This window comes from Panthera tigris, chromosome D2, assembly GCF_018350195.1.
Source record: "Panthera tigris isolate Pti1 chromosome D2, P.tigris_Pti1_mat1.1, whole genome shotgun sequence".
In the NCBI taxonomy this organism is placed as follows: domain Eukaryota; kingdom Metazoa; phylum Chordata; class Mammalia; order Carnivora; family Felidae; genus Panthera; species Panthera tigris.
Genome location: NC_056670.1, coordinates 69,774,032 through 69,792,484, shown reverse-complemented (window position 1 = coordinate 69,792,484; position 18,453 = coordinate 69,774,032). Strand labels below are relative to the sequence as shown.

At 49.5% G+C, this 18,453-nt stretch overlaps 1 protein-coding gene across 9 annotated transcripts in view; it reads left to right on the top strand.

Annotated features, from left to right (window-relative positions):
- LOC102951390 (nebulin related anchoring protein) overlaps positions 1 to 18,453 on the top strand; it is a 76,368-nt gene that overhangs the window by 32,384 nt on the left and 25,531 nt on the right. For 8 of the 9 annotated variants that reach the window (XM_042960953.1, XM_042960952.1, XM_042960950.1 and 5 more), the window contains 12 exons: positions 587 to 685; positions 1,963 to 2,067; positions 3,239 to 3,346; positions 3,593 to 3,694; positions 5,491 to 5,688; positions 6,256 to 6,360; positions 8,760 to 8,858; positions 10,016 to 10,120; positions 11,270 to 11,377; positions 12,735 to 13,046; positions 14,175 to 14,279; positions 17,058 to 17,156. In XM_042960953.1, the coding sequence (XP_042816887.1) occupies positions 587 to 685; positions 1,963 to 2,067; positions 3,239 to 3,346; positions 3,593 to 3,694; positions 5,491 to 5,688; positions 6,256 to 6,360; positions 8,760 to 8,858; positions 10,016 to 10,120; positions 11,270 to 11,377; positions 12,735 to 13,046; positions 14,175 to 14,279; positions 17,058 to 17,156 (1,545 nt within the window). The remainder of the gene's footprint in view (positions 1 to 586; positions 686 to 1,962; positions 2,068 to 3,238; positions 3,347 to 3,592; positions 3,695 to 5,490; positions 5,689 to 6,255; positions 6,361 to 8,759; positions 8,859 to 10,015; positions 10,121 to 11,269; positions 11,378 to 12,734; positions 13,047 to 14,174; positions 14,280 to 17,057; positions 17,157 to 18,453) is intronic. The other variant, XM_042960954.1, reaches the window with a different exon arrangement.

Below are 18,453 nucleotides of genomic sequence, written 5' to 3'. Positions count from 1 at the left end.
CCCTTTTCTTTTGAAGCATAAACATATATAGAAAAGTACATTAAGCATAGATAGGCGGCTTGAATTATTACAAAGTGACCTTGTGCGTGTGTTTCCATTGGGAATGCATGTAAGAATAGAACTGTTGAGACCTAAGGTATGGGTGTGTATGCCAAAGCGCCATATTGGTCCCAAAGTAGCTTTGCCAACCCGCACTTCCACCAGCTGTGTTGTGAGCGTTTCTGCAGCTCCACATCCTTGCCAGCCCTTGGTAGAGTCAGTGGCTTAAATGTTCACTCTTCAGGCAAAAGCGGAGGGGTGTCTAATTGCAGTTTTCATATGCATTTCTCTGATTCATAACAGTAATAACGTAGATGAGCACCTTTTCCTGTGCTCACTGGCTCACTGTGCTCCTGTTAAAGTCACTCAATTCTACCATGTGTTGGGGTTTTCTTGTCTGTGGGGTTGGAGAGTCTGTTGGTTTCCAATTGGAATCTTTGATCCTTTTTGTAGTAATCAGAGGATCACAGCTCTGCTGAGCTTAGGGGCAGGGAACTAATAAGCAAATCTTAGAGAAAAGTGTTTTTTGTTTGTTTGTTTTAACCAGGTCAACTATAGGCAAAGCATCGACAAATTGAAATACAGCTCTGTGACCAACACCCCTCAAATTGTCCAAGCCAAAATCAATGCCCAGCAACTGAGTCATGTAAGTAACCTGTCCTTGCCTAGTGGGGGGACTCACAATTGCTTTGTGGCCCCTGGATATCTGGCTCCCAAGGATTTGGCTTTCATTCATGGTGACATATGTCTTGTGACAAACATGAAATGACCTCCCCTCAATGTAAACTTTTTATTTTGGAAAATTCCAAATATATTTAAGTGTAGAAAGGATAATGTAACGACTCCCCGTGTATCCATCACTCGGCTTCAACCACTACCAACTCGTGGCCAGTCATGCTTCATCTATATGCCCATCCACTTCCCCATTTTGTGTTATTTTAAAGAAAAAGACCAAAGATTAGATAATTTAACCTATCAATACTTTAGGGTAAATCTCTAAATGATAAACAATTTTTAGACATATTTATACAATTTTAGTATATCATCCCAAAAAAACTAATGGTAATTCTTAATACCACCAGTGTCCTATTAGCATTCAATGTTCCAATGATCTCATAAAGTTATCATTTTGTCTTACGGTTCGTTTGGAACGGGATCCAAATGAGGTCCATGCTTGTGAATGGCTGATAGCTCTTTAAGATTCTTTTCATCTTTAAGTTTTCCTGTTTTTCTCTTTTCTTTCTTGCAAGTTGTTTATTGAAAAAACTGGACTGTTTTTCCTGTTACGTTTCCCACAGTCTGCACTTTGCTTACTGGATCCCTATGTGGACTTCATGTGTTCCTCTGGCCTCCAAATGTCCCATAAAATAGTAGCTAGATTTATAGGTTGGATCAGGCTCAGGTTCAATTTGGGGCCAAGGATGCTTTTCAGATGATGCTCTATTTTTCCACTGGCAATCACCTAATGTCTGGTCGGCCCTTTTTTGTGTGTGACTTAAGATGGCCTTTTTTTTCAATGTGAGCAGCCGTTGAGAGTTACTCCCTGAGTATCTACTCTGCCTATAGTGAGATGTTCAGCAGTGTAGCACATTAAAAAAAAAAAAAAAAAAAAAAAAAAAAAAAAAAAGTTCTGTATCCATAGTGCTTCAAAGGAGAGTTGGTGAAATAACCACAGGGAGATATTTTATACACTCACAACTCAGAGTGTGCCCTTGAGTTGTTTTACTTGTCACTTGACCTCTTTAATCAGCTGATTTCAAACACTCATAAACTCGCAGGCTTCCTTGTCAAATTTTCCAAAAACTCCTTGTCGGCTATTGGGTCTAAGGGGAAAGTGAAAAAGAGAGGCTTGCCTCCAAAATTCACCTCCTGTCTGTATAAAAACCTTGCATTTTCCCTGTGGGTTGATTTTAAATCCAACAGGTGAATTACCGCGCTGACTATGAGAAAAACAAGTTGAATTACACACTGCCACAGGACATACCTCAGCTGGTGAAGGCCAGAACCAATGCTGAACTATTCAGTGAGGTGAGCAAGCAGTGGAGGTGAGAACGTGGTAGGGGGTGCGTAACCTATGTGAAGGTGAGGGCACCAGTCCCTACAAGCAGGGGCTGTTGTGTTTGGGGAGAGACGTTCATCAGAGACGCCCATCACATTATTGTTTTGAATTTTGCTGTCTCATGGACTGTGGCAGTTCACGGGGGATAAACTGATCATAGAAATGTAATTCTCATGATCTGAGCATGTGCACAGCATGTTCTCAGACACACACACACACACACACACACACACACACACACACGCCATCACCATCATCGTCATCCTCGTCCTGGTGACTTCTGACCGGTGCTTCGCTGTGTGGCGGAAATTTGAGTTTTGAGATCAATCTCAGTCGCTAGATTTTTCCTGGAGTCACAAGGGGGCTGTGATTAGGCTTCTCGTTCTAGATGGGGGCAGGAGAAGAAAAAAAGGAACTAACGTTTATTGAATGCCTGCTCTGTGCAGCACACTGAGACAGGCAACCAAAAATGGAATTATTCAATTATCATCACCCCCCAAGGACGCATTTATTGCAGGGACACAGTGGCATGGGCTTTGGCATGAGAATCCCCCAGGTCAGATGCTGGCACTGCGATTTTTAAGCTGTGTGACCTGTGTGAGGTCATAGATGTCTCCGAGCCTCATAGGCCTAATGCAAAGTATGTACAGTTGATGAGTAGAAGGCACTTAGGAAGGACCAATAAACCGAAGGTGTTGTTACCATGGTAATATCAATACCTTCCATCTTTACCAGCTTGGGATCTGTTTTCATGTTCTATATCCAGTTTATCCCCACAACAGCCCTGAGACAGATAATAGGAGATTTTTTTTTTTTTTTTCAAATGGCAGAGTAAGGCTGAAAGAGCTAATGTGCCTTTCCCAAGGTCTCACGATCAGGAAACAACAGAGCAAGGATGGACACATGGCTCTTCTCTTTGTCCCGTCCCATCCCCGCTGCCCTGCATGGCCCCACAGCTCAGGAATCAACAAACCGTGTTAATAATTTCTGTTACCGTTTTGACCATCATAGGCAAGATTCTGGTCTGCAAACAGATGGAGAAACCATCTTTGTGGTCGTCGTCGTTGTTTTAAACGTCTTTGTAACCTTTGGCAGGAAGATGGATCGGGACTCCTATTCACCTGTGTTTCTGTTCGTCAGGTTAAGTACAGAGAAGGCTGGGACAAGGCCAAGGGGAAAGGATTTGAGCTGAAACTGGATGCTATGTCTCTGCTGGCCGCCAAAGCCTCCGGAGAGCTTGCGAGCAACGTAGGTTTTTCTCTCATTAACTCAGAAATGCATAAGAAATGGTTCCGATAAAATGTCAGTGGTCCTGCGGAAAAAAAATAATGACCGCTAACGTTGTAAACATCACTCCTCTGTAATCATCTTCTGGGTTCGCGAAAGATGGGGAGGTTGTTTTCAGAACTCTTTCCCTTGCCCTGTGAATACCAGAGCCCCTTCGATGGCAGAGTTTCCTTTCCCCTCACAGTAAACCTTTTTCTTTCTCTCAAGATTAAATATAAGGAAGAATACGAAAAATCAAAAGGCAAAGTCATGGGCACTACGGACTCCAGGCTTCTGCACTCTCTGCAGGTTGCCAAGATGAGCAGTGAGGTAAACTCTTTTCGGTCCTCCACACTTTCTCGGGCTTGTGCTGCTTTAAGAGTCCTTCCAGGACCTACTTCACTGCTACCTTTTTATTGACTTCCATCTACAATTTCTTTCCCTGTTGGTGTGAGAAGTTTGTTTGCTTTCTTTATTTAGCCAAAGCATACTGTTCTTTTAAAATAGGGGCACCTGGGTGGCACAGTCAGTTAAGCGTCCGACTTCGGCTCAGGTCATGATCTCATGGCTCATGGGTTCCAACCCCACGTTGGGCTCTGTGCTGAGAGCTCAGAGCCTGGAGCCTGGTTCAGATTCTGTGTCTCCCTCTCTCTCTGCCCCTTCCCCTTCCCCTGCTCATGGTCTGTGTCTCTCTCTCTCCATTAAAAAAATTAAAATAAAATAGATGAGAGGTGGGGCCCCCCAACAGTGATCTCTTTCTACTGCTCAAGGTACAAAGGTGTCCGGCCACAGTTATTCATCCCACAGATGTTTACCAAGCAGCTACTATGGGCAAGATCCCGTGTAAGACACCCGGGCTATCAGAATGGACAACACATAACAGGTTCCTCCCCAGCGGAGCTTAATTCTTACGGGGAGAGTTAGACACCAAGCGCCCTGTCTGTTGTGACCATGTCCTGGATGAATCCTGTGGCTACGACACACTTGATACTCAGAATGTTTAGCAGATAACTGAGTCGCCTAAACTCCAACCAATCGAAATGACCCTGCTGGTAAATGACTGTGGTGGCTGGAGATGAACCTTGGTAAACGTCACTTGCCGAAATCCTTTGGGGAGGGGGGGTTCTGCTACGAGGGACCTACTCGGTTTCAGATCAGGCCTTCCCTGCCAAAGCCGAGGAGGCCAAAAGGACACACGAGCACTGAGTTTCTGCTTTACAGCGGCTGCTCCAAGTTGGTGCAGGCTGCATGGCACAGCCAGATATAATTCCCTGGTGAGTCATTAAGGAGCCATGGCTTAAACAGAATGAGAGAGTTGGCATCTGGGTCGCCATTTTGGATGTGCCTACAGAACACGTCCTGTGAAGTGCGTTATCGTGAAATATACAGAGACACTGAGAATTTGGCTGCAGGTTAGACAGAGAACAGAATTATACTTCTTATTTTCAGCGGGAGGAGTTGGGGCCAAAAGGATGGTGTCTCGCCCAAACTTGCGTAGTGGTCAGTGGTAAAGGTAGAGATCGGATCCTAGAAGTCTGACTTACTGGAACCATACTGACTCTGCCGTGGCATGCCGCCTTTCCTCACCACCACACCACCATCACCCCTGTCACCGCTGTCATCACCGACATCACCACTGTCATTGCCATCCTCATTGGGAACGTTTGCCAAGTGGTTGCTCTCTGCCAGTCCCTGCACTTAGCAGGTTTCAGCTGCTGTCTTGCTTGCTTATCGCAATAGCCCCCTGAGGAACATGAGCCCCAGAGGTCATCCACTTGGCAAAGGGTGGACCAGGTCTGACCTAAGACTTGTCTGGCTCTGCAGCCCAAGCTCTGTTACTCTGCCTCGTAAAGGTTCCGCAGAAACCGTAGATCGAGCATTCTCCTCCTGGAGAAGCCAGGGAGAAAGATTTCATATTGGTGAGAGGCATTCCTGCCAGAGCCAGAGCAGCATGGGGCCTCAGCTCCTCAGCAGCACCGCCTTCCCGAGCCAGAAATTGGGCCCCACCTTTCTGACAGATGAGTGACATTGTCGTTTCCTCATGAAAGCCCGGGCTGCTTTTCTGTGTTTTGAACCACTTCTGCAAAGGCCGACCTCAAGTAATGGGTCTTGTCGGTACATTCAAGGTCGAATACAAGAAAGGCTTTGAAGAGAGTAAGACCCGCTTCCACCTACCCATGGACATGGTACATATCAAGCATGCTAAGAAGGCCCAAGCTCTGGCCAGTGACCTGGACTACAGGAAAAAACTGCATGAATACACTGTGCTGCCTGAGGACATGAAGACTCAGTGGGCCAAGAAAGCCTACGGGCTCCAGAGCGAGGTGAGCCCTCACTCAATGCCGGTTCTCTTCCTGCCCCTCTCGCGGTTGGGCACAGGCACGTCTTGAGAGCGATTTGGAACCTGTGCGTGAGTCTGTTCCGTGACCCCGAGGACTAGGAAGAACTTCTGAGATGTGTCGGCCGCAGGGAAGGCGGGTGGGGAGGTTGAGCCCTAGATACAGTCGAGACAGCAGAGGCAAGAGGGCAGAGGACTGGGGCTCAGAGCTGGTGCAGAAGGCCAGATGTGTTGATCACGGCGCTGAGCAAGGAGGAGGCGAGCATTGAAAATGGCAAGTAAATCTTGGAAATTTAGCAGGTTGGGAGACACGATGTTCGGTCAAAACTGTGTGAAAAGCCCTCTTTTTGGTGCGGTTGTGGTGTTTGAGCACTAAGGCGGGAGATGCTCTGCTGGTTACAAAGTGAGCCACTGGCCTCACCCGCAAGGAGAGTCCAGCCCGACTATGAAAGAGCCGAGGGCAGTTCTACAAATGCAAGAGCAAGGGTTTTCCGAACTCTCCCATCTTCTTTGCACCCACGCGTCTGATTACAGCTTGGGTTTTCTCTTGCAGCTGCAGTACAAGGCCGACCTGGCGTGGATGAAAGGAGTTGGGTGGTTGACGGAGGGGAGCCTCAATTTGGAGCAGGCCAAGAAAGCGGGACAGCTGATCAGCGAGGTAAGCTGAGCTCGGGCCCCCGGGCTCCTAGTGGTTCTCAGCCCGCGACTCACCGAACACCGTCTTTTCCCCTGATGCCCCCTCCGCAGCCCCCCGGCTTGTTTTGAGGGGGACTCAGAGGAGGACCTCTCCGTTTTGCACCTGCAGGGCACCCTGACGAATGTTCCGCACGCCCTCCCCCATCCGGGGAGGCGTTCGTGAGAAGCCTTAGCGGTTTAAGTAGAGGAGCAGTGGCAGCCAAAGAATAATCCAGAAGGGTTGTAATACGCAGTCGATTAGCACGTGGGAAAATGTGTTTGTCACGTGAGGCGTGCGTGCTGCCTCCTGAATCAGAGGGTCTGCTGTTTGGAGGTGAGCACTCTCCCGGTGCTGTGCCTTCGACTCACTGCAGACTCCGGTCAAGTCACTCGAGCCTTCCGACCCTTTCTGTCGTGTAGAACAGGGAGTGTTTGAGAGTCCCTGCGGCTCTCTCTCCACCAGGCAAAGTGGGCTTTGGCAGCCGGCAGAGGAAGACTTTTGAAGGGCATCTCATTTGGAAGTGTGACTATTTCAGGAGCTCTGTTTGGGATCCTCAAAGGGAATTCTTGTGTCAGGACCAGGAAGGCTGAGTCGGCATATCTTTTGCAAATGGTAATAATAGTGATAACAGCTGCACAGTCCCGCAGCCGTTGCTGTCATTGATTGACCACTTTGAGGACGTTGCATGCATACTGCTCATTCGTTGCTCACAGCGGCCCTGTGTGAGGAGACACTATTACTCCCCGGTGAAGATCATTTTAGTGAGGGAAGAGGGACTGAGAGTTTCGAGGGAGGAGCAGAGCTGGGCTCTGTCCCAGTGTGTTCGGCCCGATGCCCCAGCTCCTGACCATTAGGTGGTACTGCATCCCCGAAGCACGTTTTGTAAATGACTTTCATTTTTCCACTGCTCATCCTTCTCTCAGACACAGACACGCTTAAGGTTAGGATATAGAAATAAAGAAGGTAGACAAATGGGAATAACGCTTCAGGGTTCCTACGACTCAGTTCAGGCGTGCTGAACTCCCAAGTGGAGAAAACCCAAGCCCCATTTGCGTTGGATAAAGACGTAGTGAGGAGACCCAACCAGCTGACCTCCAGCCCTAGGAATTTCCATCTCTGTCTCACTTCCTCGGCCTACGAATTATTAAGCTCCTCAAGGGCCGGGAAAACACTATTCTCTTCGCCTGTTTCATGTTTCTGTTGTGCCCTGTCCAGGGTGGATTCTTGGCTCCTCAGTAATTTCTTATGATCTGACCCATGCAGAGCCTGGAATAATCAGGAATTTCCAACCATGGGAGGGAAATGCGACTTCCTTCAATTATGTGGTGAAGGAGTTTTCCCATTCAACACACTGGAACTAGAGAGGAAAATTACAAGTCTCTTTGGAGAATTTTTTTTTCCTAAAGGCAGGAGATTTGGAGTCTCCAATATTCCAGACCCGACTCTGGGTTCAGGTGGTGCCCGTGACCCTCTTGCTGACAGAACTGGTGTGGTGCTCACCTCTGCGCTCCCCGCCACACGAGGCTTTTGCTTCAGTGAAGCCACCCCCAGCAGCCACCCTTCTCGTCCGCTTTGGCACCTCCGGTGGAAAAGCCAGAGGAACTAACCTCCGGGAGGGACAAGAAGTCCCTGTGGGGAGACAGAATTAGCACATTTGAAATCTTGCCAGTTACTTTGTGGGTGTGAGGCGGGGACACAGTGAGGACGAGACCTCGGCGATCTGGGACATGAAGGAACTGGGAGGCCGGATCCCACCTGACCGCCAGCCTCCCGCCTGTGGCTCCCGGCATCCCCGTTCCCTATGGCATAGGGGATCCTTGGATAGCCATGATGGCACCATGCCTAACGGTGACGGCTGATGTGAACCGTTGCTGTGTCCACGGACTCCGCTCACGGAAAGCATGGCATTGAAGCCTCTGCCCCACCCCAGAGTGAGACAGCTTCTATTTTTTGTGCCGCCGTAGCAAGAGCAGCTCGGGTGACCAAGAGAGGTGCCCAAGGTCATGAAGCTGGAAAGGGGCAGAGGCGAGACCTGGCCTCCATCTTCCTGGTTGTAAAGCCAAGTTCCCTCCACGTCACTTTTCCTGTGTCAGATCTCGATTTATAAAATGGGTGCATCCCAGGGCATAAGGTGAAACATAGGGTTTCCTGAGGGAGAGGCTCAAGTTCTCACTCAAGGGTGGGAACTAAAAGAGGCTCACCAGAGCAGGCTGCTTCAGGCCTGTGTGGTCCCGATTAAGCTGCCGGCCCAGCCGTGACGGTCCCCCTCCCCCCAAGAAGATGCACGGGTCACTGAAAGTGTGCGTGTGGACGTATGCACGAGTGTGGTGGTGGGGACAGCCAACCCCTAATGCTACGCTGTCCCTTTTCTTTGGAAACAGAAAAACTACAGGCAGAGGGCGGACGAGCTCAAGTTCACCAGTGTGACCGACAGCTCCCAGATGGCACACGCCAGGAAGAGCCAGGAGCTGCAGAGCGGAGTGAGTCCCGAGCTGCCCTTTCTCCGCCATGCTGCCGTGTCACGGGCCGGGTGTCTCTGAGACCACAGCAGGTGCTGCCCGGACACGATCCGGGCACCAGCGAGCCTCTCCTTTAGACAGGCGGGGCCTGGCTCTCCCGGAGCCTGCAGGCTGTCTCCGGGCACCGGACCCCAGCTCTCTCTGCCTTACCCCACTTCCCTTCTCTGCTGGTTGTGAGGACAGATGCCGACTGATGCTACTCATTTCAGCTTTTGGTATTGCCCCGTCTCGCTTTCTTCTTCTTTCTTCCCCCGCCTCCTACCTCTCATCACAGGCTCTGTCATTCTGCAGCCGGGAGAGAATTCTCTTTGGGGGGGCGGGGAACATGCGCCCCAAGACGGGCGGCATCGGAGTAAAACACCGTGTATGTTGTTCGCATGTCAGTGTTGAGCACTTCCTGTGCACGTACACCAAGCACGTGTTGGAGCTGCCGCAGGGTGGCCAGGACCGTCCTAGTCGTCCTTCATAAAGGTCCAGGGACACGTGCCGGAAAGGACACTACCGACAGAGCTCAGGGGCATCAGAAAGCCGCCTTTTGGAAGCTCAAGTTGGGGGGTGGGAGGGAAGGGGAGAGAGAAAGAACAGAGGGGTACGTTTTTCATGGAGCAGGTGTTCACTTGTGCTGTGTTTTTGGTCACTGCTCGCTTTCCAGGTGTCACTGCCTGGGAATGCATTGGGACTGGCGATGGGGGCAGGGGGACGTGCAGGGGAGCAGAGAATGCTTCTTATTTTTCTCATTCGGGGAGCCTGGGCCCACCTGAGCCCTGCAGTGGGTTATTTTCTGTGGCCGTGGACAGCATAGATGGGAACAGCTTGGGAAGCTCAGTGCCTTCTCAAGGGTGACATGTGAAGACAGGGACCTTGGCAGTGTGGTCGGGTTGGTCCCCTGACCACACTCTTCTCAAAGCTCCTCACTGCCTTGCCCTCTGCCTTCACCCCTCCTGCCTTAAGCCTCATTTGCTGTCGTCTGCTGGCCAGCGTCTGGTCTGGCGGGTTTTGTAACGGACCCCCCCGTGCAGGTCGCAGAAACGCCAAGCAGATCTGAAGGCGCACCCGCGATGCCGTGCCACCCACCCCACCCTGCCACCTGCTCCTGACCCAGTGCTCTCTCCTGACAGGTGGCCTACAAGGCAGGAAACGAGCAGTCCGTCCATCAGTACAGCATCAGCAAAGACGAGCCTCTCTTCTTACAGGCCCGAGCCAACGCTGCCAATCTCAGTGAGGTATGGCCAGAGGGGGCGGGGGCGGCTGTAAACTCTGCTTTCCCGAGTAGGCACTTGGCCACTGTGCTCTGTCACCTGGGGTTCCACACATCTGGTCGTTGTAAACAGCTCATCCAGCAGACCTCGTTCCTGGCCAGTTGTAGGGGGGAGGGAAGGACCACTTTCCCTAGGAACGAGCTGGCGGGAGATTTGACCCACTGACTATATAACAGGGTAGGAAGTAGTGGTTCTTCCAGGGTCGTGGCTCGAACAGCATTAGAGCATTGCTAGAAGGAAGGAAGCAGCACTTGAAGGCGTTAGCTCCAAACTGCTTGGGTTTGTTCGATCCTTGGGTCTATCACTTACTAGGTGTGAGACCCTGGGCTAATTCTTTGCACTCAGTTGTCCCATTGGCAAAAGAAGGGTAATACTAGTTCCCGTCTCATCGGGTTGTCACGAGGCTTCAGTGAGCTAATATACGGAAAGCCCTGGGAGGAGGAGGAGTGTGCCGAAGGTAGCCATTACCCAGATGGCTCTCAGACACAAAGCATGCGTGGCCCCATCCTTCTCCTCCCTGTCTTTCAGCAGAGGCCTTCCTCAGCTCTCCCCCTCAGCTCCCAGGTCTTTGGAGTCCTGATCTGAGTCCTAGGTAGAGGGGAAAACTAGAAGGAGCAACAGGGGCTAAATTGATTCACACACACAGAGAGGGAGCCTTCAGAAGAGAGACCTTGAAACCCGCAGGTGGGGGCAGGAAGGGACATGGGAGGAGCAAGGACAAGCCCCAGGTGGACTAGAGGCTGGAGGCAGGGAGACAAAGATACGCAGCTGTGGCACCTGCTGGGCTGAGCGGGCTGCGTGCGCAGGGGTGGGGAACCTTCCAGAAATGTTGCCGGGCGTTTTGCAATGTTATTCCACCTCGGGCATGTCTTTGAGACCCCCGTGAAGACTCCTAGTAGTTTTCAAGGCCTCTGGAGTTCAAATTCAGCTTCTTTTCACTGAAGCCCTGTGTGTTAGGAGGCCTTGAGGCAGGAACAAGGAGGTCTGGTGGTGTTCAGGTTACCAGGTTTCTGTGGAAGGATGCAGTCGTGTTTGCCTCCTGGAGAGAGCATTACAGACTCTAGGGAAGGCTTCCTGCAGGAGGATGATCTCTTTTCTCCCCTACCTCCTCAGAAACTGTATAAGAGCAGCTGGGAAAACCAGAAGGCGAAAGGGTTTGAGCTACGTCTTGACTCCTTGGCCTTCCTGGCAGCCAAAGCCAACAGGGACCTGGCCAGCGAGGTGAGTAGGTGCTCAGCTTGTACGGGGCGCCACGAATCCTGCCGTTTTCCATCTAGGAGAGTCAGAAAGGGTCTGAGCCTCAGGGTCCCATCGGCGAAGTGGGGATAAATACGACTGCTTCACAATGAGATAATCCTGTACGAGCCGAGAGCACACTGCTTGCCACACGTTGGCTTTCAGTAGGTGGAGGCATTATCAGTGGCAGCAGCACGAGTAGTAAGCTAAATGGCTTATGTGACAGATAAACTGAGGCTCAGAGACATTCCAGGACTATCTAAGGATGTCGTGGCCTGCCAGTGACCGAGAGCGTAGGCCCTGGTGTCAGATGGACCTTAGATACGATCCTAGCTCCATCCCCTAGTAAGCATTGTGATTCTGGGAAGGTGGTTTGACCTTGCAAAATCTCAGTTAACTCATTGGTGAATCGGCAGTTGCAAAATGTTTACGAGGAAATGAAACAAACTGACGTGTATCGAGCGGCTCATAGTCCACTGCCGTCTGTCGGGAGTCTGATGTGAGATCAGAAGCCGAGGCCAGAGTGGAAGACAAAGTCTGCTAATGTCATCAAGACAGTCTTGCTTCCAGAAGAAATGCGTGCACATAAATATACTCCCCTATATAAATATATGTAGATATCAGCTGAGCTAAACAGTGACTTGGTGATGTCATTCTGGCATAAGGTCCTTATCTTGTTCCTGGTGAGAGTTCATGAACCAGCACTGGTCTACAGATGCACTTTGAGGGGCTTGGGTTTGTACCAGGCCTGGCTCACAGTGAGTGTTCAATAAATGGTGGCAGGTATTAATACGGTTGTTGTTGGCGCAGGTGAGAGGAGAGCCCAGGTCTCCTGATAATATTATCCTGTTACAGTTTTTTAAGGCAGTTCTGTATCTGTTTTTTCCTTCTGATCCGCATTACTGTCGGTCTTTTTCCAAGCGAATATGAGCCCCTTTCTCAAACAGCAGCTGTGTTTGGGCTATTCTGTGTCATTTTCATTCCATGACTACTTTTTGTTTATAACGTTTTCACTATTCCCAGAAAGGAAACAACGGGCCACTTAAAAATAAATCCAGAAAAATTGAGGTGGAGGAATACAGACAAGAGATGGAATGTCACCAGGAACTTGGGAATAGACTGTTGCATAGCTGAGCATTCAGTTTAGCTCTGAGCTTCCTGGCAGCTGAGGTGAAAAGGGAAATAATGAGTAATCTTTTATTTCACTGTTCAATGATAGGAAGATTCTAATTCTAGTAAGATTCTGTTGTTTGGCTTTGTTTGGACTTTCAAACCCTCAGTTTGAAAGTTAACAATGCCTTTAGGAGATGCTAAAATGCCCCTCTCTCTCCTTCCTGTTTAGGTGAAGTACAAGGAAGGTTATGAAAGGTCCAGAGGGAAGCTGATCGGGGCGAAGGATGCCCAGGGGGATTCACAAATGAGTCACTCGCTGCAAATGTCCAAGCTGCAGAGCGACCTGGAGTACAAGAAGGGGTTCGAGGACACCAGGTCCCAGTGCCACGTCTCCCTGGACATGGTCCACCTCGTGCACGCCCGCAAGGCTCAGCATCTAGCCACAGACATAGGCTACAAGACAGCATCTCATCACTTTACCGCTTTGCCCACAGACATGAGGGTGGAATGGGCCAAGAAGGCATACGGGTTACAGAGCGACGTAAGCTCCGTGTGCACGCGTGCGTGTGCTAGCGTTGCCGCGATGGTTTTCCCCAGCACCCCCCCCCCGCCCCGCCACTGCCCTTGAGATGGTAGTGTATCCCCTGACATACCTGCTTCTGGATCCCAGGGCGGACACAGCTCAGCTTTCCTAGTGGTTTAACCTTTATTTGAGCTCTGCCCGCTTCAGATACTATACCACCACCCAGCGACTTTTTTCCTCCGGGGCATTTGCTCTACGTCTGTTTTCCCTCTTTTGTTTTACTTGGCTGGGGGGGGGGGGGGGGGGACATGTTGGTGACCTCCGCAACCGCGGCCTGTTCTGGGAGAGGTCTCCCACCCTCCTTCCAACCCTGGCAGTGCCCTTTGCGGGAAGAGTAGCACACGCTAACCTGAGCGCTCCCTCCCCTTTCTCCTGGGTGCCCCACCTGGCTCCCCTCCTCCTTCAGGTGGCTCTTGTGCGCTGAGAAGGCAGGCCAGCTGCCTGCACGCTGGGGGCCGGGCGGTGGGGAGGGCGGTACAGACACACCCTTCCCGGCAGAGCGGTTTCGGGGGATACAGGTGATGCGCGAGTTTTAGAGAAGCGTCCATTTAAATGGCTTTCCATTAAAACGACTCCTTCCACGCACGGCGAGCAAAGAAATGAGATGTGCCCCCCTGCCCCGCACCGAGGCGCATAGGAAGGAATCGGCACCGTGGGAGGCCTGGGCTGTCTTGTGAAATTCCCTCAAATAGCTCCCCACCCGGGTTCTGTTGTGAGTTCTCATTTTCTTCTCCCCTGCTTGTCATTTCCAACAAGGAAACGGGGAAAGCAGACAATGAGGACACTCCTCTTCCCGAGGTAGACACGCGTCCCTAATGAGGGACAAGGTTGATCCGACCCCTCCTGCTGCACCCCCGGGCGCCCGTGGGTGGGGCCTAACGCCACCGGCAGCGGGAGGCTCCAATTAGAGGGGAAATTAATTGACATTCTGGAGCCCTGCCTGTGACTGTGCAGAAATGGATAAGACAAAAGTGGCATCTAATTTGACTCAGCCAGCACCAAGGCGACATCTGGGAGCCGTTAACAGCCCTTTAAATGTCTGCGCGCCAACAATGGCCTGCCTTTTTCTTCTTTCTCCTTTATCAGAACCAATACAGGGCAGATGTGAAGTGGATGAAAGGCACGGGCTGGGTCGCCACCGGGTCATTAAATGTGGAGCAGGCGAAGAAGGCAGGAGAACTCATTAGCGAGGTGAGATTTCCTGACAGCATGCAACAGGGCCGGCTGCACTAGGCGTGTGGCATTGCTGTATAAAATTAAAATAATTTCCACTCAAAAGGCGAAGAAAAAGGCAAAGCTACATGAAAGACCCGGAAGCCCAGACTAGGGCTGGTAATTAGAGGGAAACTACATACCAAACACACACCAGTAGGGGCCCGTAGAGCCCCGGCAAAAACAAAGTGGGTGACAAATGATATTATGAATAATAATGACAATCAAAAAGAGCTCAATTGCTACCCACCAGCTTACCTTTTTAATGAAGCAACAAGGGAGAGATGATGAAAAGATAACATTTATTGCACCCAGAAAGCTCTTTCGGGACTTGATGCCCCTTTTCTCTCTCTCTCTCTCTCTCTCTCTCTCTTCCCGCCACAGTGTAAACAGTTTTTGAATATTCACGTGGTGTGGACACGTGACCCGGGTCTCTCCTGTTGAGGGGTCTCACTTCTACTTAAATCTCACGCCGGTCCACCTGCAGCCACCCTAGCTGGACCCTAAGGCATTACAGCGTGCTAAAAAGATCTGTCTGCTCACATTTTGGGGAGAGTTTCATTAAACAGGTCTTTTAAAGATCTGATCAGGGTTTCTCCCTCTCAGAACTATTGGCATTCCGAAAGCTCTCTGTTGTGGGGGCTGTCCTGAGTCACGTGGGGTGTCTGGCTGCACCCCTGGCCTCCACCCACTAGATGCCAGTAGCACCCTCTGCCCAGGTATGACGACCCTCAGTGTCTCCAGATGCTGCCGGAAGGTGGAGAGCCACTGGACTAGACACACCAGGGAGTTGTCATTGCCTCGTGCTCACACGGAGGCTGCCCGTCCTCGAACAACCCAAATCCCACCTCTGTTCATGTCTGTTTGGGGAGGAACTTGCTCAGAAGGCAAGTGAGAATTTTTCTAGTTGCCTCCAGAGTAACCTGGTCTTTCTGGATTTTCCTGGGTGGGGAGGGGATCACCACGGCTGCAGCCACAGAAGATGGTAGTCTTTGTAATGAGCCTCCTGGGACTTTGTTTTGAGAACACTTTCTTACTGAATGTGTAGGTAGGACAGAAAGACACCTAAGTTGGTTTTTCAAACACACCTGCCCAGCGTTGATATCTTTCCCATGGGAGAATGTTCTGGTTAGCCTGACATGTCACAGAGCTGGTTCCAAAAGCGAGTTCACTCTGATGGGCCTAATTTTTAGGAAATCTTAGTCAACGTTCAAGGCTCAGTGGACACTTCACTGCCCTAAGTAGTTCATTCTGACTGAGGAAAGACCTTCCTCAAAGGATGATTTTGAGAAACTTGCCGCAGCAAACATCTAGGTTGGAGGACTCATGCTCCTAAACTCTCATTGGGCCCACTCATAAAAGGATGTGAAAAATAAATCATACACACAATTTAGACTTCAAGATGATTCTTTCATGCATCTAAGTCTGGCATCCAAGGGAGCTTTCTGGAACTGTTTATCCCACAGTGGGCTTAATTTTCCACCTCATTTTGCAGACTTACTCAACAAATTGGCTTATCTTCTATGCTGCATGCCAGTCCTCAAACTTCAGTAAGGCAAGAAAATCTTTCAGCCGTTCTCCCTAATCACCTCACTTCTGTTTCCCACACTTCCAGTTCAGTGTCAAATTGGCTGACCTCTTAATTTTCAGCCCGAATGCCACACACTGCCGAGAAAACCACAGATGCATACACGCCTGTCTCTTAAAGCAGGAGCCGGCAGACCTTTTCTTGTAAAGGACCAGATAGGGAGTGTCTTCAGCTTTGTGGGCCACACAGTTCCCGTTGCGGCTCCTCGGCCCTGCCACCTCTGTGTGAACACAACCACAGACCACCGTGTATGTGAAGAGCATGGCTGTGTTCTGATAAAACTTTAGCAGAGTGACCCAACAGAGATGGCTGGATACCGAACCCTGTCTTCCTTAATCAACCCAGGCTACAAAAACTGACCCTGATAAATGAGGAAGTGTTCATAAAATAGGTCTTTGATTTGAGGAACGATACACTTCATAAGTCCGTTAAGAGTGCGACTGTCCTAGTCTCCTGGAAATGTATTTGGATTAAAAAAAAAAAAACAAACCCGGAATTAATTTAAGCATGACTTTTGGAATCAGAATTGGGTATCTAGGTCTTTGCCAGCATTGGAATTCTTTGTGATTCTGTGTTTGTTTGTTTGTTTGTTTCCAGTGTCTTTCAAAATGTAAGCTCCTTCCTTTCAACCATAGCACCCTTCTTCTTGTTATTGTAACATTCTAAAGAATCCTTGCTCATGTTAACTGAACCAAGTTCTAAAGTGATTGAATAGTTGTGATCCCTGACTGTTAAATGGGAGGGTTTTGACTGTGATAATCTCCGCCAAGTCCTTTCGTGGAAGGAAAGCGGGAAGCTTCAATTGATAAATGTAACCACCTTCTTGCTTGGGAGACCCAAACTAAGAGATGTAAACAACGCAGCATTTGAAACCCACAAAAAGAACCCTCTCCTAGGCGTACATCCCCCGGTATTTTACCGGTATAACCCAATTTCGCGATGTTTTCTTTGCACCAGCTAGAAATACTTTAATGTTAATTGACATGAGGTTATTCTTAAATTGAAACAAATATTAACCTGAAGGCACCTAGGATATAAAGATGGAGGAAGCCGAATAATAATTATGTTCACAAATTCACTCTAATCTCAAGCAACCTATGATTTTCCCTTTCAAATGGCATGAAAGAGTGGCACAAAATTCACAGCTTTGATCTTTTTCTGCTCAACAGAAGAAGTACCGTCAGCCTCCAGATGCTTTGAAGTTTACCAGTATTAAAGACACTCCGGAGATGGTCCAGGCCAGAATTAGTTATACCCAAGCCGTGGATGTAAGTGATAATATATATACATTATGAACTCTAAGAGTGGGCTCTTCTTTCAACACTGCGATTGAAGCTGAGGGTTCCTTGCCTTGCTCTTTCTGTTGTTCGAAGGATGAAGGAACTCCTTGTCCTTTGCCAAGGAGCACCTTAGCGGGGGTGCTTCCTCATTAGGATGCAAATGGGGTGTTACCGCTCTTCTGATGCCAAGTGGGGCTCTGTCACCCCACTGCCCTCATGCTCTCCTGTCTTCCCATTTGCATATCTTCAAGATTTGTGTGTGTGTGTGTGGGGGGGTGCTTTTCCCCTCTCCTTTTTGTTTTAAGGTGTTGTTTCCAGAACTGGAACTTTGGGAGTGAAAATTCTTGGCATCTGGAAGACTCAGCCCCCGCTAGTCCTCCTTGGGACCCGAGGGCAGGAATTCTTGCTCTCTGAATTCCCCCAAAGACTTTGGAAATGATTTGGGTCTTGCGGGCACGAGACTAACGGTGAACTCACTTCCCGTCTTCCCTTTTTAACGTGAAACTGAGACCTGGCCTTTTGTCCTCACTGCATGGCGTTCGTTGGAGACCAAATTGAATGATGAGGTCCCATAAAAACTCACTTTAGGACATGGGTTAACCCCATTTGGCTGATTCTGCTGAGAGAGGCCCGCAGATCTTTGTAAAGTGGGGCAGACACGCCTTATAAATATCTTCAAACCATTCGACTTGCCGTGAGGAAAATGTGCAACCCTTGGTGAAGAGGAGTTTCAAAATTATCTCTCATGCTTCCCAATTAAATATTTTATTCTGATTGTGCCTTATTTAACAGGCATTTGGAAATGTCCTGAGTGCCTATCAGAATAAGTTTTGGGATGATTTACAAACTTAACAGGGTTTAGGAATTTATAATTTCTTGACAAGCAGCCCATCAGAAACAAATTAAATTCTGAAAAACACAGATGGTCAAACAAGAACTTCTGTATGAAGAAAAACAACCCGGGCTTCTTCCTTACCCTAACCAACTCTAGGGGGCAGTGCTGTGATACGTAGAAACTTTGGACACAGCTACTAAGATTTGGGATGGAAAAGCCCGGCTTAGAAACTTTCTCTGGTGGCCGATGCCAACTTCGTGTGTCATCACTATGAGGATGTCATAAGCCCAAATCAGAGTTCCGCATGAAAGACACCCCAGACCCACCTGGTAGACATTTATTAGCACAAGAATCCTCGAGACGGAGGAAGGGAGTGGGGATCGAAGTAGGTCCAGACGTCCCCTGTGGAAGAGCCCTCTTTCATGCTTCTGAATTTTAATGCCCTCCCAC